General features: G+C 41.0%; 1 protein-coding gene across 1 annotated transcript in view; it reads left to right on the top strand.

The window, feature by feature from the left end:
* LOC308407851 (basement membrane-specific heparan sulfate proteoglycan core protein-like) overlaps positions 1 to 25115 on the top strand; it is a gene marked incomplete at both ends in the record, with an annotated part of 160923 nt that overhangs the window by 59592 nt on the left and 76216 nt on the right. Inside the window, one exon of the mRNA XM_080899766.1 lies at positions 24672 to 24848. Within this exon, the coding sequence (XP_080755892.1) occupies positions 24672 to 24848 (177 nt within the window). The remainder of the gene's footprint in view (positions 1 to 24671; positions 24849 to 25115) is intronic.

Genomic DNA, 25115 nt, shown 5'->3' with positions numbered 1-25115 from the left:
CAGTTGTCAAATGTGGGCGCACCTGGGGTTTCTCTCCAGCCTTAATAAAAGAGATTGCCTTCCTCGGAGCATGATGATGCTTGCTGGTGCTGATTGCTGAGGCAATCTTTTCAGCAACAACTCTGAGCACCTGGTCGTGCCGCCAACGATACCGACCATCGGCCAGGGCCCTTGGGCAGCTGCTAAGGAGGTGTTCTAGGGTCCCTCTTCCAGAGCACAGGGGACAGGCAGGTGTCTCGCTCTTTCCCCACAGATGGAGGTTTGCTGGGCTTGGCAGAGTGTCGTATACTGCCTGCACTAGGAATCGGATCCGGTGGAAGTCTGCCTGCATGATGTTTGCCCAGGTGACCTTGCGCTGCAAGGTGCTCTCCCAACTTGTCCATGCTCCCTGCCGCTTAAGGCCTACAGCTCTACTTACTCGCTCCTCCTCCACATCTGCTCGGACCTCTTCCTGGAGTAGCTGGTGTCTCTCCTTTCCCTGTGCCCTGCTGACCTGGGCCTTTGGGACGTACCCCAAGCCTGCTCCCCCTGTTGCTAAGACCCCCATCAGTGTTTTCTGCCTTAGGCGTGACTCCGCCACCTCAACTGCCTTCTCAGCCTTCCACTTTCTTCCTGTCCTTACCTCAATACCTGCTGATGCCACCTTGCAGTCTTTAGAATCTCTGTACTGTAGGGCTTCTCGTGTGCGAGCCACCTTGAACTCTTCTGTGAGACCACTGAAGGGTAACTGCACGCTGTTGCTTGCCCCATACAAGGCAGCGCTGGTGAGACTGCGGGGAAGTCCCAGCCACTTACGAAGAAAGCCACTGATCTTTCTTTCAAGGGATTCCACAGTAGTTATTGGAACTGTATAGACAAGCAAGGGCCACAGGATTCGGGGCAGGATGGAATGCTGGTAGATCCAGGCTTTAAATCTTCCAGGCAGGCCGGACTTATCCACCTTAATGAGCCACGCTCCCAGCTCCTCATTTGCCTTCTGAATAGCAGTAGAGTCTTTCAGGCTGGAGTCAAAGAGTTTCCCCAAGCTCTTAATTACTGTTACTTTTTAAGTGACAGCACAATTTGAATTAAGTAAAATGTGAATATTTTATATTCTGTCTGGAGAAACAAAAACAAACAAACAAACCAAAAGGCTTCAGTTGGTCCAACCAGCACCAGCAGTGTGACACATGAGGTGGCGCTGGTGAGGTTGAGAGTTAATTCAGTCATATTGTAGGGACACCACAGTATACTCTGACATATTATTCTTCACATAATTCAATGGTTTATTCTCTTCTATTTTTGCATAGTAGTGTTGTTTTTAGGTTTGCTGCATTTATTTATTTATTCCTGCCCTGTTTACTTTGCTGCTGTAACAAAGTGAATTTCCCATCTCTGGGAATAATAATAGTTTATCTTTTCCGGGCAGCTTACTTTTTGTGGATTTGTACAGTATATACGTTTCATTTATTTATTGAGGTTGACTGGAGGGCTGTAGTCAACATTTTTGAAATTTAAATATAGAAGTATCAATTTAATTGTTCAGGGAGGGGCTGCCACCAGTTGGGTGGGAAGAGAGAGAGGAGAAAGTAAACAACATAATGAGTGAAAAAGGTGAGTGGACAAGAAACACCCAGTGCATCATGGGAACCCTGCAGTAGTCTACACTAAAGGAGGATTCTGGGTCACGTGATCCAGCCCTAACTATAAGCTTTATCAGAAATGAAGGTTTTAAGCCTTTAAGTACCCCCACTGTATATAGTGTGGATTGGACTCATGGATTTATGGCTGACACACTCTTGCAATATTGTGTGGGAGTTGGGGACAGCGCCTTTGGATTGGCAGACTGGGGTGAGGGTTCTTCTCTTCAGGCAGGGAGACTGGAGAGTGTATTCCAACTTTAGAGGATCACAGCTCGCAGCCTGTCCTCAAAGATCTATGCCAGATTACTGGAGAGGAAGGTCCATCTGTTATTTGAGCATCAGATTCTGTAGGAACAATATTATTTTCTTCCTGGTTGTTACATGTTGTAAATGTATTTAAATGTTTATTTTTTCAACAAGGTTCAAATCCTCTGGCTTATCTCCATCCAAGAGTGAAGTAAAGGACATACTGTAACATCCACCTCCTTATGGTTAGCGTAACACAGAGTGCTAATTATATCTATATGTGATTTTGCTAATGGTTAATCATGTGTTACAGGTACCGAGTGGCAGCACCTGTAGACAGCTATAAGTGTCCTGCAACCAGGAAAAAAAAGATCAGACAGGGAGACGTGGCATGTCGTTCCTGATTCCTCTACCATGAGTGTCTTTATAATTTAGTATCAAAAGTAGTGTAAAACAGTTTATTGTAGTTATAAAATATCAATATTGGAGAGTAACGGAATACATGTACCATAATACATGAATACATTACATATTTAAAATACAAAATATGAGTAACTGTATTCTGTTACTGTTAACATTTAAAAAAATGATTTAATATGAAGGCAATAGGCAGAGTATTACAGGCATAGCCCTAACGAATATGTAGCCTCATGGGCAGTGTAGTCCGTGCTGCAGGGAGGATGGACTGCCGTACCCGTTATGTGCCTGTGAGCGCGAGGAGGGAGAAAAAGGAGAGTCGAAAAGTACGAGTTGTCACTGTCCAGAAATGGGAGATGGAAGCATGTAAATATAATAATAACCACTGCAGCCAAGAAGAGTGCCTGACGAGCCCAGTTGTAAGTAAGCTATTAAGACTCGACTGTACACCGTGTTCGTGTTTTCCTCCGAAACAATAAGTTCCGTTGGAGCAGCCTTTCAACGCCTCTCTCTGTCTCTCGCTGGCAAAGTTGACTCAGACACCAAAGTAAAGCTATTTTTCGGCTACGAGCCCGACACAGAACCCGACGTATTAGTCAGAGGTCCCTTTACTACGGGTTCGGAGCCACAGACCTTCAGTAACAGTAATAAATCACAGCAATAGTACAATCACGTAGTTGTAAAAAGCATGATAACAAATTAAGTAATCCAAAGTATTCAGAATACGTTACAGAATACATTTCTGGGGCATGTATTCTGTAATCTGCAATGAAATTTCCAAGATGGCGCCGCGTATGGATGCCCTGGTGCTTCAGTGCGTTACTTCTGTCTTGTTTTTGTGCATAACTTCTGTGTCTGGGCACTCCTCTGGATATTCTTACACCAGAGAAGAGCTTCTTAACCACAGGACTACAACACCTGTGGATTTACTTCCAATATTTGTCGCATCCGCGGCAGATTTACTGCAGACTCTGATCAGGAAAGTGAGACGCCGTAAGAGAGGTAAGCGAGCCGGCGCACTCGTGCGTCTGAAGAGACGTGGACTGCGAACTGCTCTTCCTGGGATCTTCCTTTCCAATGTACGATCACTCAGGAATAAGACAGATGAACTGGCCCTGATGAGAAGCATGAACAGAGACTTTGCCTCCTCCTGTGTGTTATGTTTTACGGAGACGTGGCTCTGTGAGGACATCCCGGACAGTGCGCTCAAGCTGGAGGGCTTTCATCTGCTGCGCGCGGACCGGCAGGCCTCTCTCTCTGGTAAGACCAAAGGTGGAGGTGTCTGCTTCTACATTAATAGTGGCTGGTGCACAGATGTAACAGTGATTGCTCAGCACTGCTCTTCCTCTCTGGAATACCTTTTTATTCACTGCAAACCGTTTTATTCTCCGCGGGAGTTTGCTTCATTCATCCTGGCCGCTGTTTACATCCCGCCAGACGCGGATGCGCAGGCAGCTCAGTGCGCACTCGCGGAGCAGATACTGCACATGGAGCGGACATTCCCGGACTCTCTCATCATTGCTCTTGGGGACTTTAACAAAGCCAATCTGAGCCATGAGCTTCCCAAATACAAGCAGTATATTAAATGCCCGACCAGAGAGGAGAGGACATTGGACCACTGTTACAGCACGATCAGCGGGGCCTATCGTGCGGTGCCCCGCGCTTCACTCGGACTTTCTGACCACGTCATGATCCACCTAATCCCCGCATACAGAAAGAGGCTGAAGCGCTCCAAACCTGTCGTGAGGACCAAAAAACTGTGGAGCAACGAGGCTGTGGAGGAGCTTCGCACGTGTTTGGAGTCTACAGACTGGGACACAATGAAGGCTGCTTCTAACAGCTTGGACGAGTTTACGGACACTGTCACCTCCTATATCCACTTCTGTGAGGACAGCATTGTGCCATCACGCACCAGGGTGAGTTATAACAATGACAAACCCTGGTTTACTCCTAAACTCAAAAAGCTGTGGCTGGAAAAGAGAAAGGCGTTCAGAAGCGGAGACAGGGACTGCTACAGAGAGGCCAAGTACAGGTTCACTAAAGAAGTGGACATCGCTAAACATCAGCACTCTGAGAAGATGCAGCAGCAGATCTCAGAAAATGACTCGGCCTCTGTGTGGAAAGGTTTTAGGAATATCACCAACTACAAGCCTAAAACCCCCCACTCCACTGATGACTTGCTCTTAGCCAACACCCTTAACGACTTTTACTGCCGTTTTGACGAGCCATCAGGCAGCCTTCACACCTCCAACGGCCCCAACAATAGAGGCACTTTGGACACTAATTCCCCCACCTCTCCCCCCTCCATAGAGCCATCACCACCCTCAATCACTTCACCTGCAACACCCCCCTCCTCACCCCACACAAAAGAGGATTTCACACCACCTCCTCCCACCACTCTTCATATTCATATTCATGAAGCAGATGTGAGGAAGCAGTTTAAGAGTCTGAATGCTCGAAAAGCTCCCGGCCCAGACGGTGTGTCTCCTGCCACCCTCAGACACTGTGCAAACGAGCTGGCCCCAGTGTTTTCTGGCATTTTCAACTCCTCACTGCAGGCATGTCATGTGCCTGCCTGCTTCAAGTCCTCTACCATAATCCCTGTCCCCAAGAAACCTAGGATCACTGGACTAAATGACTACAGACCCGTGGCTCTGACATCTGTGGTCATGAAGTCATTTGAGCGCCTGGTTCTCCCCTATCTCAAGACCCTCACAGCCCCCCTCCTGGACCCCCTGCAGTTTGCATACAGAGCCAACAGGTCTGTAGATGACGCCATCAACATGGCCCTACACTTCATCCTGCAGCATCTGGACTCCCCAGGAACCTACGCCAGGATCCTGTTTGTGGACTTCAGCTCTGCCTTCAACACCATCCTTCCAGACCATCTCCGAGACAAGCTTTCCCAGATGAATGTGCCTGATCCCATCTGCCGGTGGATCACTGACTTCCTGACGGACAGGAAGCAGCACGTGAGGCTGGGAAAGAATGTCTCGGACTCCCGGACCATCAGCACCGGCTCCCCTCAGGGCTGTGTTCTTTCTCCTCTGCTCTTCTCCCTGTATACCAACTGCTGCACCTCCACCCACCAGTCTGTCAAGCTAATCAAGTTTGCAGATGACACCACCGTTATTGGACTCATCTCGGACGGGGATGAGTCTGCCTACAGGAGGGAGGTTGAACGTCTGGTGTCCTGGTGCAGCCACAACAACCTGGTGCTGAATGCCCAGAAGACAGTGGAGATTATTGTGGACTTCAGGAAGCACACAGCTCCACTCCCCCCCATCATCCTGACTGACACCCCCATCACCTCTGTGGACTCGTTCCGCTTCCTGGGTACCACCATCACCCAGGACCTGAAGTGGGAGCCCACCATCACTTCCGTCATTAAGAAAGCCCAGCAGAGGATGTACTTCCTGAGGCAGCTGAAGAAATTCAACCTGCCAACACGGACGATGATGCAATTCTACACTGCAATCATCGAGTCCATCCTCACCTCCTCCATCACCGTGTGGTACACTGGAGCCACTATCAGGGACAAACAGAGACTGCAGCGTGTTGTGCGCTCTGCTGAGAAGGTGATTGGCTGCAGACTCCCATCTCTGCAGGACCTGTACACCTCCAGGACACTGGGGCGTGCAGCTCGGATCTCAGCTGACCCTTCTCACCCTGGACACAGTCTGTTTGACCTGCTCCCCTCAGGCAGGAGGCTCCGGTCCATTCGCACCAGAACCTCTCGCCATAAGAACAGTTTCTTCCCCTCTGCTGTTGGACACATGAACAATAACTGTATGACTGTTCCCACCACTAACACATGACCCTACGCTGTGTTCACTGCATCATTCCATGTTTGGCACTGATCACCACCTGCACTCATGTATATATCATGTATATATCTATCCACTTAGCACTTTTAATTCTTATTCTTATTTTTATATTTTTATGACAGTATGTTTGCACTGAAGCACCGCAGCAATTTCCTAATGTTGTAAACCTGCTCAACATTTGGCAATAAAAACCCTTTCTGATTCTGATTCTGATTCTGATTCTGAAATACATTTTAAAAGTAACCTTCCCAACACTGCCAAGGATGTTGTGATCAAGAAGTCACACACACACACACACACACACACACACACACACACACACACACACACACACACACACACACACACACACAGTGCCTTGTCTTTTGTAACCAAGGGGGTTTTACGGTGGGAGGTGCTTATGTTGTGATGTGTATTGTAACAGTTTGTCAATAAATAGCTGCAAGGAGAGCTGCTCTTTGAAGGAGTTGGTCTGGAGACAGGTGAGGAGCATTTAGCTTCACAGCCTGGTTCTGACCAAGTCTTTCCTCGTTAGCGAGTAAAAGACCGGTTGAAGATGTTCTGTCTTGTTTTCGTTCTTCATGAGGAATAAGTCTCTAAACTAGCGGGGCCTGTGGAAGCACACGCTCAACAGTAGCCACAGCTACACTGACAGAAGCGAGGCTGCCATATCGCGCCATCGGCCCCTCTGGCTGACACCAGAGATCTATTTTAACATCTAAATACACAGACACTATTTTACGTGCTTTCATTTCTTCATATCCAAATTGATGCAACAGGCTCTTTACTTGCCTTAACAAAAATCAGTTGAATCACTGCAGACGATACAGAAATCAGCTCCCAGCTTCAGCTTTTAACTCAAAGAAAGAGATGGAGAGACATCATTCCCATCCTTTAACTGGCCCCCAGCATGTTTTAGAATTTAATTCAATTTTTTTGATTACTTTTAAAGAATTTGATCTCTTTGATTTTAGGCATCTCAAAAAGCAAAATATTAGAACTTCTTGAGTTTGTTGTGGATCCTTTAAAATTGTGTGATTCAAGGTTGACCTTGCACTCTTCAAGAGCCCATCTAATTCTGGAAGGAAAAAACAAAACAGAAGGTCAAACAAGCAAAAATTATTCAAGCCTTTCATGAATTTATTGGAGCTTCAAAAATAACATATTTTGGTAAAAACAACAACAACAAAAAAATAAAATAAGTTGCAGTTTCTATTCATGTTGATTCAAGAAAAAAATCCTTTGAAAATCTAAAGTTTTTTGATTTATTTTTCAGTTTATTCACACTGATATGCTTGTTCACCTCAAAGTTCATAAAGTGAAGCAGATGTATTCCAATGAATCTGTTATATTTTTAATATAAATAAAGATAATTGTACGAAGTAAATACTGATACATTTTACTAAATGCTTGAACTTATAAATTGTTATGTTGTGACTTTTTTATGTTGCGTCTTCAAACTGTTTGTCTGTGAATCAGCTGTTTTGCAGTCGCTCTACTCTTATGTTATAAACAGCAGTTTTTATGTTTCTGTTTGTTTCCTAACTGGATCATTCTTATATGAACAGTTCACATTAAGCCCACTGTGACCCTGCGACACATCTAGCCTCAGATACACAGCGGTGAGACAGTCAGATGTGAGATTCAGGGAGGTGAAGGAGCTCAGTGGACGTAATATATGAGGCTTTGTAATTTTGCAAATGCAAATAAGTAAATATTAAAAACATACTGTTGATCAAAACAGTATTTCAGAGTATTTTGTTTAACAGTTTTTTACAGCTTCACCATTAAGGTTTCATGATATTTGATCATTTACATATTTCCACCCGGTCCTTTAAATTGTTCTGATTCAGTCATTTTTACTTTTATGTTCTTGTTCTAAACTAAACTGCAGCGAAACCAAAGGCTGAACTGAGAGCTGATAACACAGCTGTTCCAGTAGGGGGCAGTGTGACCCTGACCTGCTCTGGTTTTTCTATCAAATGGACAGTGTTGGGAAGGTTACTTTTAAAATGTATTCCATTACAGAATACAGAATACATGCCCCAAAATGTATTCTGTAACGTATTCCGTTACGTTACTCAATGAGAGTAACGTATTCTGAATACTTTGGATTACTTAATATATTATCATGCTTTTTACAACAACGTGAATGCACTATTGCTGTGTGATTTATTACTATTACTGAAGGTCCGCGACTCCGAACTGTAGTAAAGGGACCTCTGACTAATACGGCGGGGTCCGTGTCGGCTCGTAGCCGAAAAATAGCTCTACTTTGTTGTGTGGGTCAACTTTTATTGCGAGAGACAGAGAGAGGCGTTGAAAGACTGCTCCAACGGAACTTATTGTTTTCGGAGGAAAACACGAACACGGTGTACAGTCGAGTCTTAATAGCTTACTTACAACTGGGCTCGTCAGGCACTCTTCTTGGCTGAAGTGGTTATTATTATATTTACATGCTTCCATCTCCCGTTTTTTCTCGATGACTGCTCGTACGTTTCCACTCCCCTTTTTCTCCCTCCTCGCGCTCACAGACACATAACGTGTATGGCAGTCCATTCTCCCTGCAGCACGGACTACACTGCCCATGATGCTACATTCTTTAGAGCTATGCTTGTAGCATTCTGCCTGTTAGCTTAGCACAACAACAACAACAACGAAAAGGCTCTCTCACCCAGGAAACACACAGTCGCAGAGAGAGAGAGAGAGCGTCGCCCTGTAACCATGGCAACCGTAACGCTACCGCCTGGAACAACAGAACGTAGCTGTCAAACAAAACCCAAACAGTCCTGACCCACGACAATATGAAACAGGAAGTTCCATAGATTTTCAAATTCAAGTACTTTCAATAACACAATAACTTAGACCCCAGAGTAACCAACATGTCAGGGGTTAAAAACCCCCAAGGGGGGTTGTACCCCGTACCGCAGTGTAATCCATTTATTTCAACAAAGTAACTGTATTCTGAATACCACCTTTTTAAACGGTAACTGTAACGGAATACAGTTACTCATATTTTGTATTTTAAATACGTAACGGCGGTACATGTATTCCGTTACTCCCCAACACTGCAAATGGACAAATCAGTGTCTCAGAGGGAGGACTCTACAGCTGCAGAGGAGGAAGAAGTGAAGCAGTGAGGCAGTTTGGATTGACACAACTGGTGAGCTCAAACTTGAACTTCCCACAAAGCACTACATCTGATGGTAATTGAACCTTTTGTCATTCACGTGTTTTTATTGTACTTTCTTGAACATTAACAGTCTCAATCAGGCCTGTTGTGACTCTGCATCCAAACTGGTCTGAGATATACAGAGGAGAGACGATCACTGTCAGATGTGAGATCCATGGAGGAGACACTGAGTGGGATTATGAGTGGGAAGCAAACAGCATCAGAAAACCTCCAAATCAAAATGAATACAGGTTTAGATCTGCTTCATCATCCAACAGTGGAAACTATCGCTGTAAGGGCAGAATGAAAAGTTCACAGCATGAAACAACATAGTGGAGTGATTCAGTCACACTGACAGTTTCTGACAGTAAGTCATATTTTCTTTAAGCTGTTTGAACACTTTGTAAAATGTGTTTCTGTTCATATAGACTGAGATTATTATTCTTTGTATAAACTGAGCTCACTGTTCAGAGACTGTACTACATGTTCACTGAGAGAAAATCTTTGTTGAACAGATGAACCCCGTCCTGTCCTCACTGTGTCTCCATCATGGCTGAGTCCTGGAGCCTCAGTAACTCTGAACTGTGAGGTTGAACATCCGTCTGCAGGATGGAGCTTCTACTGGTATAAAGCTGTTCCTGATCTATCAGAGAAATCCTCCAGTTATGAGCTGCTACCTGATGGCAGTGGGACTGCACAGGACTCCTACATCATTCATGGACAGACACACACAGCAGGATATGTGTGCAGAGCTGGAAGAGGAGACCCAGAGTATCACACTGATCACAGTCAACCAAAGTTTGTCTGGTCTGCAGGTCAGCTTGTTTCTCTCTGTCCTTTCAATGAGCTCATGTTAGCTCATCATTTTTATTCTCCAAGATTTAGACCATTAAAATCTCGTTTCCATGACAACCATTTATCTCTGTATAAATTAAAACTCCCAAAAAGAAGAACTGAACTGAATATTTTCCTTTCTCTCTGTGATCAAACCAAACTGAATTTCCTTGTTTCCTTTTAGATTAGATTAGATTAGATTAGATGAACCTATTAATCTGGTTCCTTCCAGAAATTCAGTTTCCAGTAGCACTGTCACGCTGGACGGCGGCCAGCAACTTGAACAGAACCCAAGCGCAGACCTTACGGTTACGGTGTAACCTTGGTTCTCTTAGTGAGGGACTATCTCTCCACCGTGAGGCCACTCGGAGACGCGTTCTGATCAAACGATCACCGGTGTCACGTCTGCACAGCTGTTTTATACGTTTGCTGTGGGGCGTAGCCGGGCGTGCCGGAGTGTCTTAAAGAAATATCCACACGCCACGACCCAGGGGGGGTCGTACCCCGTACACATGGATCCATAAGCCTATTTTTTTCTGTTGTTCAATACTGAAGAAATTTAAACTTTATATGCAGAACATTGTAGAATATTTTTAAGGTTATCTGCTATAAAAAGCCAGACCAGGAAAATCTCCTTCATGTTTTTCTGTGTTTTATTCTCAGTTACTTTCACACAAAGGCATCTGCTGTGATGTTCACAATTCTGATGAAGTCAGTACTGATAAATGATCAGAATTATAATATTTCTGACTGTCTGAGGCTAAGTTGAATCGAATCAGGACTTTGAAAACCGGAATCAAATGGATTATAGAAATCAGTGATGATACCCAGCCCTAGTGAGCAGCCTAGGCACGACAGAAGTGGATGTAGCTGTAATAGGAAAAGAACTATTGCTAACTTTTCTGTTAAGTTAAGGCCTGATCCTTCTGAAATTCATAGCCAGTGCTCTGACACGGTGTCATCAATCTTTGAATGCTGAAAAAGCACAGTGTATCCAGAAAAACACATTATATTATATAAATTATTATAAAATTTGTGTGCGCCTAACTTTTTAAAGTTAGGCGTACCGGTACGCCCATGGCAAAAAGTTAGTCTAGAGCCCTGCCCAGGGTGATATCTACAACCTTCAGGACACCAGCCGACCCCTGGTTTAGATTAAAGAATATTCTTGTGTTAGAATGGCCCAGTCAAAGTCCAGACCTAAATCCCATTGAGCATCTGTGGCAAGACTTGAAAATTGCTGTTCACAGATGCTCTCCATCCAGTCCGTCTGAGCTTGAGCCATTTTGCAACAAAGAGTTGACAAGCATTTCAGTCTCTAGATGTGCAACGCTGGTAAAGACATACCCTGAAAGACTTGCAGCTGTAAGTGCAGCAAAAGGTGGCTCTACAAAGTATTGACGCAGGGGGTGCTGAAAACAAATGCACGCCACACTTTTCAGATTTTTATTTACATAAATTTTGAAAACGATTTATCATTTTCATACCACTTTACAGTTCTGCACTATTTGTGTTCTATCACATCCCAATAAAAAAACATTTAAGTTTGTGGTTTTAAGGTAACAAAATGTGTAAAAGTTCAAAGGGTATGAATACTTTTTCAAGTCACTGTCGGTCAGTTTGATTTAGTCGAGTAACAGCATCACCGTACAAAACACACCATTGTTTCAAGTATCCCAGGTGAGGTGTTAATGATTTTTTACTGATACAGAAGAAGATAGAGAAGTGCTTCAGCTTCACATGTTTTGCGTAAAAAATCTGTAAAACACGAAACACGTTACAAATGATAAGATGTGTGTATGTCTGAGACCAGATATTTACATGAAAGTAAAACCAGGTGATTTCCTCCTCCACACAGATACAAAGTCTGTCTGCGCCTTCTAAACAAAGTCTGTAAGGTACAGTTAACTTTACACAATTTCTGTAAAGACTCAAACACACAAAACAGAACTTCACTTTACATCAAGGGGAAACAATACTTTTAAAATATACTTTATTGTTCTTCAACAGGAAGCCGCAGGTGGGACAGGCATGTTGGGCAGCCAGTAACCCCTCACACACGTCCTTATGCTGATATCCAGGCAGGTTTTCAGTGTTTGTAGCTGCAGACTTTTGCAGCAAACATTTCCACAGTCATGTGAGGTCAGAGCTGGATTCTTCCATTCATTCAAACACTGCAGCAGATTATAGAAACCCTTCTTTTCTCAGCTCACAACAGAAGTTCTCCATCATATCGAGACTATCTTTCCACTCCGTTGCATATTCCATATGTACGGGGTGCATGGTCGTGGCGTGTAGACACTTCTTTAAGATGTCATCTCCTGGCATATTGCCCGTGGTTCGCCAGACCTTTGTGTTGAGTCCCTGCTTGGCCTTCAGCGGGCTTGGCCACCAGTCCCCTTCCCAGTCTGCAGAAGGCACGGGGTGTTTCGCAGCTCTGGGGCTGGACCCTTCGGGTGACCTCCCTACCTCGGCCCTACACTTTCAGCAGCTGTGCTGTTGCAGACTGTGTTCCCCTGGGACACAGGCGGCAAGTGAGTGTTTTCCAGCCTGCAGTGCCGGCTCCATGTGAGGGGTATTGCCTACGTGCCGCAGGTTTACGCGGCCAGCAGGGACTCACTCAGTGAGCTGAAACCTCCTGGCTGCCTACAAGTGTCTCGTTCGCGAGTTCACTCTTGCTGCTCCCCTGTCTGTGGACGTGTCCCATCAGGCTGTGTCCCCTGGCATATCGCCCACGGTTCACCGGTTTAGATAACTTAGATAGCTTAAAAATGTTATTATTTGGCTTTTTTCTTGTTCCTGAGTAGATCGGTTTAGCAGAGTTTAAAGTTATAGTTTTCACACAGTGAAATAAACGTCAAACAGAAAACTGATTAAACAGAAGTGTGACATGATCGAGAATTTACTCCAGTGTAGTGTTATATTTTAGGGAGCAAAGAGCAGACGGCTGAGTTTATTAAAATCCACCGACACAATCTGCAAATTTAATTAAAAGTTTAATGAACTATCATCTCGTCTTTTTTATAGTGAGCACATACCTTAAACACTTCAAGCTGTAAGCTAGTGATAGTTATATGAAAGCAGATGCTGCTGGTGCAATAAGCTGTACGTTTTACGTCCAGTGGATGCATGATCTGATTAGTCGACTAATCAAAAAAATAATCGGTGACTAGTCGACTATAAAAATAATCATTTGTGACAGCCCTAATAACAACTATCCATTCATAATTTTCCCTATACAGTATTATACTATTATACTAAACAGCAGTAAACTGGTCTGTTTCCTGACATCATCTGATGTTTTTGTAAAATCTTTGGTTGTGTTGTTCTGTTTTTCCGCTGCTCTCTGTAAAATTATTAAAAGACAGTTTTGGTAATGAGCTGGATTAGAAACATATGACTGCAACACTTTAAATATGTGTTACAACACACTCCACTCTTTACGGTTTTATCTAATATTTGGAAAAAGAAGAATGTGGGTTTTTTATTCATAACAACATTTATTTACTGCTTGACTTTGTTTCTGTTTAAATTTTCTTGCCTAATAAATTATATAAATACAGTTTGTTGTCAGTAAAACTGTGAGAAATAAAATCCTTGTTGTTTGAAAGAGCTGACACGCCTCTAAGCAAACTTAAAGGCAGCATCCTGCAGTAACCATAGCAATTTGTTTTTAAATCGATCTTACTTTCTTTCTTTTTTTTTTAATAAAAGTGTTAAAAGTGTGATTTTTTTTTTTTTTTTTGTGATTTTTTTTTTAAACTTTCTTACTTCAAAATAATCTCTCTTTCAAATTTAATTATTTAGCCTACTTTTGTTTCTGGCCTAAATAAAAGCAAAAATAATGTTATAGAGGAAAAGGTTAAAAAAATAAAATAATCAAATATATGTTAACAAATCTCCCAATCTTATCTTGAGTTTAGACCTTTTGCACCAGTTAAACCTTCGAAACAATCCTCGCCTTAAATCTTGAAGATTTTGGGTTCACCAATTTAGAAATAATCTTACTGCTGATGCAGCAGATGTCAGTGCGCTTAAAACATTTCTTCTGGATCACTTTTGTCTCCTTACAGGATTAAAAACATGAAAAAAGTCTGTGATTGTTTGTATGAGTGAGCATATCACTTCTGAATTATACAATCTACAGGTCACAACACTGATATCACAAACATGCTGATGTTGTAATTTAAATATGTTTGTCTGAAACAGGTCTCTGTTGTAAATGAGACATTGGGTATCAGTTACTGTACTGCAGGCGATGGCAGTTCGGCACTAAAGGGCCACTTTTTTCTCACAAATTTGCCACTTTAATGTCGAAACATTTTCCCTTCTTCTTTTCCTCATAGAAATGATGAATAAAAACACTTATTGGAACAACGGACACACAGATATTTCCACACTGAAACAGTATTACTATTACTTATATGGTTTGCCATGCTAAAAACATTTGTAACCTACAAACCAGCAATAATAGCATTTGTCCACATGGTGTCAGCATCTCTCCTTAACAGAATTGAGATACATGAAAATGTCTGAAGCCACAAGTTTGAACTTCGGATCTTTGTTGGAAAATAAGGAAATAATCACAAAGTCACTGAATCTTTTTCTGCAGCTGTGAAAGTTTAAATGGTTTCTTTTCAGTCCTTCAGGCTCAGAGCTGTTTTGTGAGGAAAAACTTAGCTTCATTAACACAACAAAACTAAGACAAAGAGGCCAACTACACCTGTGCATGGCCTTTTGTTACCCAAGCACCTCCCAGTAACTCTCCCACTATTCCCAGCACTGCTGAACCTCAGAAATCCCAAACACTACATTATGCTGTTGATTCTTTACTTTGTTGTTGTTTGTGTGTGTATACAGAGGCTTACAAGCTAACCTATACACCTATACAAACTATACTATACTATGTTGAGGTGGTGTGTAAGATCATCTGTAACTAACATTCACTCCCTGACTACTGATTATATGTTTCTCTACTACACCAGAGAATAAGTGATGCAGAAAGTGGGCATAAAGAGAGGGCCACCATCCTGCAGGGAAAGACCTGGAGAAAGACAAAACAACACAACCAGGAAGAGCATCGAGGTGTGAGGAACCTCTGAGGAATGTCTGATAAATGGTTTGGTTCTTATACTGCACTTTTTTATTCTGAGCACTCAAAGCGCGTTACACAACTTGCCCAATTTACCCAAGCACTTTTTTCTATTTACTTGCTTTCTATCACATATTCACACTTCAGCAGATGGATCAGAGAGCAGCTTGGGGTTAGTATCTTCCCCAAGGATATTTGGCACACAGACTGGAGCGAACCATCAACCTTCCAATCCTGTCCTGTCTGACAGGATTAAATTTATATTAATTTTGTCGCAAAGACACCAGTGACATAAAAAAATGCAAATCGTTTTAATGACCTTTTTCTTAATGTTGGTCCTGGCTTGGCAAAAGAAATTTGAAAAACTGGAAACCCTCCTAAAATTAAAACTATTAATGTAGCAAACTCAATGTTTATGAGGGGAGTAGATGAAGAGGAAATTATTGATGCAGTTACATCCTTTAACTTCAAGAAATGAACTGACTGTGATGGCATTGATATGGACTTAATTAAAGATATTATTGGATGTATTGTGAAACTATTTACCTAAATTTGTAATCTGTCATTACAAAGTGGTTTATTTCCTGATATGATGAAAATTGCAAAAGTAGTTCCAATATCGTCCCATTTCTCTACTACTGCAGTTCTCTAAGATACTGGAAAAAATATTTTACAATAGATTGTTTTTGGTGATAAAGTCATATAATGTGCTATATGAAGAGCAATATTGATTTAGACCCAAAAGGACCACAACGCTTGCCTTAATGGAGTTAAGTAATGGAGTAAACACTGTTTTGAAAACAAAGAATATGCTGTCAGAGGTTTTTTTAGATTTAAAGAAAGTATTTGATACAGTTGATCACAACCTTTTACTTAACAAACTATGTACATATGGAATCAGAGGGGTGGCATTATCATGGGTTAACAGTTACTTTAAAAACTGTAAAAATAAATAAATACATAAATAAATGCCATAAATGCCAAAATTGTGTGTGAGGTTCCCCAAGGATCAGTTTTGGGGCCGCTGCTTTTCATATTGTGCATTAATGAGATATGTGCAATTTCAAAGTCTTTGAAAGTAATATTATTTGCAGATGATACAAACTTACTGTGCTGTGGAAGTAACTTGGAGCAACATCTGAATGAACTATAAAATGAATTAAATAATCTGAAGACCTGGTTTGACCTTAATAAATTAACATTGAACCTGAGTAAAACAAAATTCATAATATTTGGGAATCGCACATATTCTACCGATAGTAAACTGACAATAAATAACATTGAATTAGACACTATCTGAAATAAAATTCCTCGGTGTGATAATACATCACAAACTATGCTGGATTCACCACATTACTTATATCAAAGGCAAAATATCAAAGTCTCTGGCAATTCTCTACAAGGTTAAGGATCTCATCAATCAAACATCATTATATTATCTATTGTTCCATTATACTGCTGTACATGACATACTGTGGGGAAGTGTGGGGAAAGACGTATAAAACACACACCCATCCAATATAGATTCTGCAAAAAAGAGCAATAAGCATAAGAAATAAAACTAGTTCAAGAGAACCATTAAATCCACTTTTTATCAAATTAAATATTCTCAAATTTAAAGATTTGGTTGACCTCAGAACTGTGCAAACAATGTACAAATCAGCAAATAAATCTTTGCCCCACAAATTCAGAACTTGTTCCATATAAGACCAAATACTCATGAGAGGAATCCTTATGTTCAGCAAGCCAATAGTAAGGACAAATGTAAAATATCACAGCATTACAGTCAGAGGAGTTAGTGTGTGGAACACCTGTACACATGAAATCAAGACAAGTACATCAGTACAAAAATTCACACAATTGCCTAATAATATAAATTGCATGAATATAGGAAATCTTCCTCTCAGTGACTGAGTTGTCTCATTGTGTCCTCATTCTGATGGATCAATGCCAGAGTAACCAAAGCTTAACCAAAGTGTTTATTAAGGTGTTTGTCACATAAAATAAGCTCAGAGATTAAGCAGATGTTAAACACAGGATGCTTAGTTTATGTAAAAATGTCGTTTGTTGTTGTTTTGGTTTACATGCTGCAAATGGTTTTATTTGTGTATGTTCATGTGTTAGACTTGTACATAGTTAAACATGTATGGATCAAATAATGTTGAATTCTAGCTATGGATCTGTAAGCAATTACATTTGAGATAAGAGGCTAGGAACAGGAAAAGGGCGATCGTGGCTCAAGAGTTGGGTGTTCGTCTTGTAACTGGAAGGTTGCCGGTTCGAGCCCCGGCTCAGACAGTCTCGGTCGTTGTGTCCTTGGGCAAGACACTTCACCTACCACCTACTGGTGATGGCCAGAGGGGCTGATGGCGCAATATGGCAGCCTGGCTTCTGTCAGTCTGCCCCAGGGCAGCTGTGGCTACAACTGTAGCTGACTCCACCAGTGTGTGAATGTGAGAGTGAATGAATAGTGGAATTGTAAAGCGCTTTGAGGGGTCCTGAAAAGCGCTATATAAATGCAAACTATTATTAAAAGTGTAAACTTCATCCTACTCCTTTTCGAGCACACACATTCTGTAGACATAGATATTTACATGAAAACTTGATGATTTTTACGTTTTGTTTTTTCTTTTTTCTCTTGTTATTTCAGTTATATTTAAATGTTTAAAATAAGAAAAATATATATATATTCTTCTAACTCTATCTATAAATTCATCAAACTGCAAACATGACAATACAGAATAATGCCGACACACAGGGCGGCAGCTACAGTGTGCATGAAGGGTTGTTGGTGGTTGCTGTCTGTTCTGCCACAGGCTTATTTTTAATCCACTGAATGGCCTCATATTCGACTGGGCCACATAGAAAAGAGGAAATGCAGCCTGTGGTTTGAAACAACAGTTTTGTGTGTAGCAATCTCTTATTTTAAGCCACCAGTATCCAGCAAACATAAGGTCCTAAAGCACACTGCACTTTATTGTCCTCTTTATACCCTGATGAGGACAATACTTTAGACCAGCGGTCCCCAACCCCCGGGCCTCGGACCAGTACCGGTCCGTGAGTCGTTTGGTACCGGGCCGCGAGAGTTGAGGCTCAGGTGTGAAATGTATAGTTTTCAGGGTTTTTATCGGTTTTCAGCGTTATTTTGTTATCGTTTTTATCATTTACTCGGTTTTCCTGGGTCTTTTCACGTGTGTTATGAATAAATCTTCTTTTTTCGGTACCGGTACTAGTTTTATTTTGTTGTATTTATCCACGACACCTTAAAGGCCGGTCCGTGAAAATATTGTTGGGCATAAACCGGTCCATGGCGCAAAAAAGGTTGGGGACCGCTGCTTTAAAATATTAACATGTCAGTAAGATGTGAAACTTTAATGATTGAGACCATGAACATATGCAGAAAGTGTTTAAACTCTGACCTGTAGATCAGACTGTGACAGGAAGGATCACTTCTCAAAATGATGGAAAATATTGTGTAAACATTGTTATTTGTTTAACTGCAAGTTCACACAGAGCTGCAGTCTTATCTGCACCATCTCTGCACTGAAACAAACCTCAATGATCTTTTGTTGTTTCCTTCATCAGCCTGCAGAGTTAAAATGAGGAAGAACATTTACTATAGAAACTGTGCTTTAACTGCTGCATTAAGTATTTACAGGTATTAAAGTAAAAGAAAAAAAAAAGATTACACATCTTTACTGTAACAGTGCCAGAGCTGACAGGTGGGGAGGTCCAGACTAGGAAGAAGAAATTAGAAGAACGAAAGAGAAGGAAAGAGAGAGAAAGAGAAAAAAGAGGTAGCGATACAGAAAACAAACAGCACCTGAAAGAGAGCAGAAGGAAGACAGAGACCCCATGAGGAGAGCTTCTGAGAACCAGAGGCAACGGGCAGCCGACCCTCCCAGAGACCAGGGACCCGTCACAAGCTGAGGACAAGGCCCAGGGCTGTGATCACATGCACATAATATACAAGGACAAACAATCATCCACATCAAACCACCGCTCTAAAACACTTCAAAAACTCTGGTGTGGATGTGGTGTCTGGTGTGGTTACTTATTCTTGTTAGCAAACTTCAGTAAATGTAAAGAGGAAGTGGAAGTTTGCTCGAGTTATAAGTGAACTGTTTAACACAATGAAGCAACATGTGGTTTGTTGCTTTGTGCATTTTCTCAGTAGACTTTTACGATTCAAAGTTACTATGGCAACATGAGTAAAAATAAGGGCAAAAGTCTATCAGGAATAATTATTATAACATTAGATACACAGAAAAAAAACATCCGTCTACAGTCATGTTGTAGGTAATACACCACAGTATCTTCTGATCTATTAGTCTACACATCACTGAATCATTTGGACAGATTAACATTTGTGGAATCACACAGTGTTTAAGTCTCAGTTATTTATTTATGTTGACTGGAGGGTGTAAGTTGAAACTTCTGTGATCTGGAAGACTTTGTGATGACCCACAGGTAAGTCTCTGTGTTCATGTGATCAGTTATCTGTAACTCAGTTTTCTTCATTTGTTACCATCGAGGCCTGAAACTATCAGCTTCATAATAAAGGTCACCTTTGTTTGGTACTCTGAGTCCTGCTCTGGATATGGGTCTGCTTTTTGAACTGACTCTGAACACAATCACATGATCTGTGTTGGTAACATGTGGTGTTCAACACAAACATCATTATTACAGTGTTTCAATCATTGTTTCACATCATCAGTTTGTTTTATTTTATTGTGTTTACATGTAGTCAGAGGCTGAGGTCAGTGTGCATCTGCACATACATGTCAAAGCAAGACAAAGAACAGTCTGCAGAATAAATGAGTTCCTGCTTTACTTTGAAATGACAACAGATAATAAATATAACTTTGAATTTATCTATGAATTTAATTGTTCTTTAGTTGGTGAAACATAAAGGTCTTTAGTCTCACGTCAGCCACACACTGAGTCATTTCCTGTGTTTGGGTCTCCACAAAACTTAAAACCAGAATTTAACCACAAGGTGGAAACTTTCACAGGTCTGAGGTCAAAGAAGCCTTTTCACTATATGACTGCATGATGATGTTTCAGCTAAGAGTCGAATAAAATAAACATATTTTAATGCAGCCTAAAGTAAGAATTTAATTTTAATTTAGCAGTTAAACAATCAAAAGGAGAAAAATGATTTAAAAAGGCTTTTGTGAAAATACAGGCACCAAAGTAGAAAAGCTGTTTTGGTTATATTCACTCTCAGTGACTCCCAGTCTGCAGAAACCTGCCAGGAGACAAATATTAGTGGATATTGCAGCCAAAAAATCCCCCAAACGGGCAAAAGAAATATCCTGACATGAAGCAACAGAACAGCTTTGTATATTATAGAGAAAGGAAACAACACAACAAAAGAAACAAGCTTCTATGTTTGCAGTGGACAGGAAATATAAACATGTCAACCAACTGCTGCGGTCAAAGCTACACGAGCTGTTTAAGTTTCATGTCAAAGGGCAGGAAGCACAGAGAGACCAATCAGAATAAGAGCCTGTAGAAAAACTCTTGTTGTATCTATATTAAACACAACTTCTCCTTTTTCTGCAAACTAAAACTGTTTGATTATCTGAGGATCAGAGTGCAGCCGGCTGGATGTGACGATGGGGCACTCTTTGCTTTGCATGATGGGCTTTTTCTGTAAGTACACGTCTGGCATTGTTTGAACGGCAGCGATTAATGAAAATGTTTCTGATCTGTGAGAATTACAGTGAGTCACTGCTTTAACCTGTTTACCTGAGAGCTGGAACAAAGCAGACTTGTGATTCTTTAAGTGTTTAAATGTTTGATACACTGCTGCTTTTTGCATCACTTATAGTTAAATGGTAAAATGGTAAATGGCCTGCATTTGTATAGCGCTTTTCTAGTCCGTAAGGACCCCAAAGCGCTTCACACTACATTCAGTCATTCACACACAGGCGATGGCAAGCTACATTGTAGCCACAGCTGCCCTGGGGCGCACTGACAGAGGGGAGGCTGCCGGACACTGGCGCCACCGGGCCCTCTGACCACCACCAGTAGGAAAACACGGGGTTAGTATCTTGCCCAAGGATATTTGCCATGCAGCCAGGATGCAGCCTGGGATCGAACCACCGACCTTCTGATTAGTGGATGACCTGCTCTGCCACCTGAGCTACAGCCTCCCCACACTGTGTTACAACAGTTTGGATTTTTATGTTTATTTTATTTTATTGTCAAACAGATTACTGGTTATTACTGTTCATCTTCAATAAAGTCTTAATTTATTTTTGTTTTGATTTTAATCGTTGTATAATGGCTGATGAGGTTTTATTCATTATTTTAGTGCTCAGTACTGTCATCTGTGGAAATGCTGAAGGTAAGAAATGATTATTTTCTTCCTGTTCATATATGTAGCTGTTATCTCCTATAATGTGCTCAATAATATCCTCCCTGTGTTTACATGTTATCTTCTGCACAGGCTCAATGCTTCTATTCAGCCTGTGCAGTTAAACATAAATGGCTTCAGTAAGCGCTCCATGTGGAGACTGTGGCGTTCTTCAGAGCTTTTACTGATGTACCATTTGTACCACTTTCAGTCTGTAAAACTGTAACAACAAAACAGAGCAGGTACATTTAATCTCAGTGTAGATGCACAAATGTCACATGACCAATGCAAGATCATAACATTAACAATAAATGGACAAAGCCTGTCAAGTGACGTAAATACAAATACCACATACTGACATGTTTTATGCTAACAGGCAAAACAAAGCACTAACAGTTAGCTTACAGTAGTAATGTAAACTTCACAGACCCACAAGAAGGACAGAGCACTAATATGTAGAAACAATCCATCATCTCCCCAAACTTACACTTTATCCCATCTCAAGAGCAGCAGATGCAGAACTATCACAGACACGGAGCTCTGGCCATTATTACTCGGCACTTCCTCCATTTAACCACTAGTTGGCGGACTTTGACATGAGCAGACCAGGAAGAAGCAGATGAATAAATGCGACCCGTCATATAGCAAACTTGAAACAAACTATATTTCAGGAATAACCTGAGGGACAAAATATTGTATATGATACAGCTCACACTCCACTGCATTTATTGGTTAAAATATTAAAAGATCATATCAAGAGTGCAACCATGTGAGCAGATGTTTCACTCAGCCGATACACAAACTTTATATTTACTAGAGTTTGTTGCCTTGAAACTGACTGATTTCCTTTTCATGAGTATTTATCTGTCCATCCTCACACATCACAGTTTTGATTCACAAGATGCTGATGAACTGGAGGATCAATCTAATGTATTACAGCACAGCGTGATGAGTTTAGGGTAAATGCAGGTAACTCAAATCTGAAAACAGACTCAACCACAGATCAGCCAGTTAAAGTCCTGCCTGAAGACTTTAATCAGTCTTATTATGAATTTTTACTCTCAGTTATTTATAGTGTCATGGTGTGCTGTCTGCCTCAGTGTCCTCTTGAAAAAACCTCTGAAAGTTGTTAAAGTCATGAATGAATAAGACTTCACATACAGAAGAGTAACAAGTAAAACAAACTGGACAAAGTGCCATCGATATAGATTTATTCATTTGTCACTGTCATGGTCTTTCATCATTTTAGTCTGAGTGCTTCTTCCTCATCTTTGTTTAGCTTTTTAAAAAAATATTTCCTCTTTAATTTGAAGGTTTGTTTCTTTCATATATAAATAGTTCTGCTGTGTCTTGTCAGTCTTTGTCAGAGCATCTGTGAACACTCACGTGTGTTCATCTCTTAGTTGTTTCTATTGACAGTTTATTTATTTCTAGTTTTACGTTTTGATTCTTTATATGTTTCCATTTTTAGACTATTTAGGTATTAAAGTTCAGTTTTATTTAAGTTATTTTGCTTCCTGCATTTGAGTTCACACCTCTGCACTCCACTCATTGTTACAGAGACACATATTTACAAGTGTGTGGACTCTACTGGAAGAATGGACACAAAATACTTTTTCTCTAATTTGGTGTTTCTATGATAGTAGCTTAGTTTGGAGATTTTACTGTAGCAAAGTCATGTATTAACCCTCGTGTGCATTTTATTATCTCTGTGTGTGATCAGGTTTGTAAATATGTCGAAACATCTGTGTGCACAGATATTATCAGCTGGAAAGTCTTAAAGTTTTGCATGAAGCACTTAAAATACAGACGTGTGGTCAAGTTTCAGCTCACCTGCTCTCTTTGTTGTCTGTTTTATTACTTGTGACCTTTGCTGCACTGCTGCTGTGACAGATCCACAGATGAGTGTGGAAGGTTTTCTGTAATCGAGGGTTCATTAACCCTGAGCTCAGGCTCACAGGCTCAGGCTTTCTGTCACACTCAGAACAAACCACCAGGTGGCGTATTACTCAGCCAGGCTCACCTGCTCTTCACCTTGTATTTGAGTCTCAGTTGCAGTAGGAAATAAAACCAGCTGGAACATCTGTGTGGCAGATGTGGTGGGTTTCTCCTTCTTCCACTAAAAGGACCACAATAATAGCTTCATATTTGTCTAAGTTACAGAACTTAAAGTCAAGGCCATTCTGACAGCAGACAGCACAACCACACCAGCAGGGGGCAGTGTGACACTGACCTGTGAGGTGAATTACTCTGTTCAGAAAAACCTCATCTGAAAATGAGATCATCTCTTTTAGCTCTAAGAGTGCAATCTCTGTCTCTGATGGAGGCATCTACACCTGCAGAGGAAGGAGAAGAAACACGAATTTAGTCACAACTAAAAGCGATTCAGTCATTATTCAGGAAACTGATGAGTTTAAAAAATTTTGAGAGTTGAAAAACGTCTTCTCCAAATTGTAATGGAAATCAATATTCACTAATCACCAGCACTTAAACCACTAAATCTGTCAAATTATTAATTATTAGGCTCAGTGCATCGTTTCACCTTTGTTCAGTCTTCAGATCACTTACAGACACAGAGGAGTTCATGGTGCTGTTTTGTCTTTTTAGAGTGATTTAAAAAACAGTTTGTGCTCCTTTCCTGGTTACTGAACCTTTACTCTTAGTTTTTCTTTGCCAGTTTTGACTTTGGTGCCACATAAAAACTTTGTATTTCACATTTTATGAACAGTTTATGAGAGCAGAGCAGCCTCCAGCTTTGAATCCATCACTGGAGGTTTAACAACATTGTTAGGAAACAACAGCTAACTGATGACTCATTGATTATATGTTCATAAATGTATAAATATGGAAATGTAAAGATGTCGAAATAAGTAAACTGTTGAATATAAAGATCCGTTAATTACCTGATTTAATTTATTTATTTAAAAGAAAGAACTTTTTGATTTTCAAGTCCAATTATCAGTGTGCTAATGATATATTTTTGTTTGAACAGCTCCTCCTAAGCCCACTGTGACACTGCAGCCATCTTGGACTCAGATATACAGCGGTGAGATATACAGCGGTGAGACAGTCACTGTCAGATGTGAGATTCAGGGAGGTGAAGGAGCTCAGTGGACGTATGAATGGAGTCCAGCCAAGTTAAACACATCTCCAACATCCAATGAATACACAATCAGCAGTGTTAGTGAGTCTGATGGTGGAGGATACAGCTGTCGGGCCACAAGAGGCTCCTCCTGGACAGAGTGGAGTGATGTCATCACACTGAATGTAAAACGTAAGTTGGAGATATTTCACTCACACTATGTGTTTTTAATTTATATTGTAACACACCGAAGGCTTTTTTGTTTATTTGTTGTTTATTATCAAAAGTAGCAAAAATGGCTTTGATAAAAATTAACAGTAAAGACTCAAAGTTAAACATCTGAAGTATGAAAAAGATTTTGTTATATTGTCATATGTTATAATATTTTTATATTTTTAATGTTGAATTTCTTATCTATAAAATAGTGTAGAAGACATTTCTTACTTCTTAAATTACTGT

The sequence above is a fragment of the Rhamphochromis sp. 'chilingali' genome, assembly GCF_963969265.1.
Source record: "Rhamphochromis sp. 'chilingali' genome assembly, chromosome: 1".
Taxonomy (NCBI): domain Eukaryota; kingdom Metazoa; phylum Chordata; class Actinopteri; order Cichliformes; family Cichlidae; genus Rhamphochromis; species Rhamphochromis sp. 'chilingali'.
The sequence above is the reverse complement of the archived record's forward strand: the minus strand, read 5'-3'. Positions and strand labels throughout refer to the sequence as shown.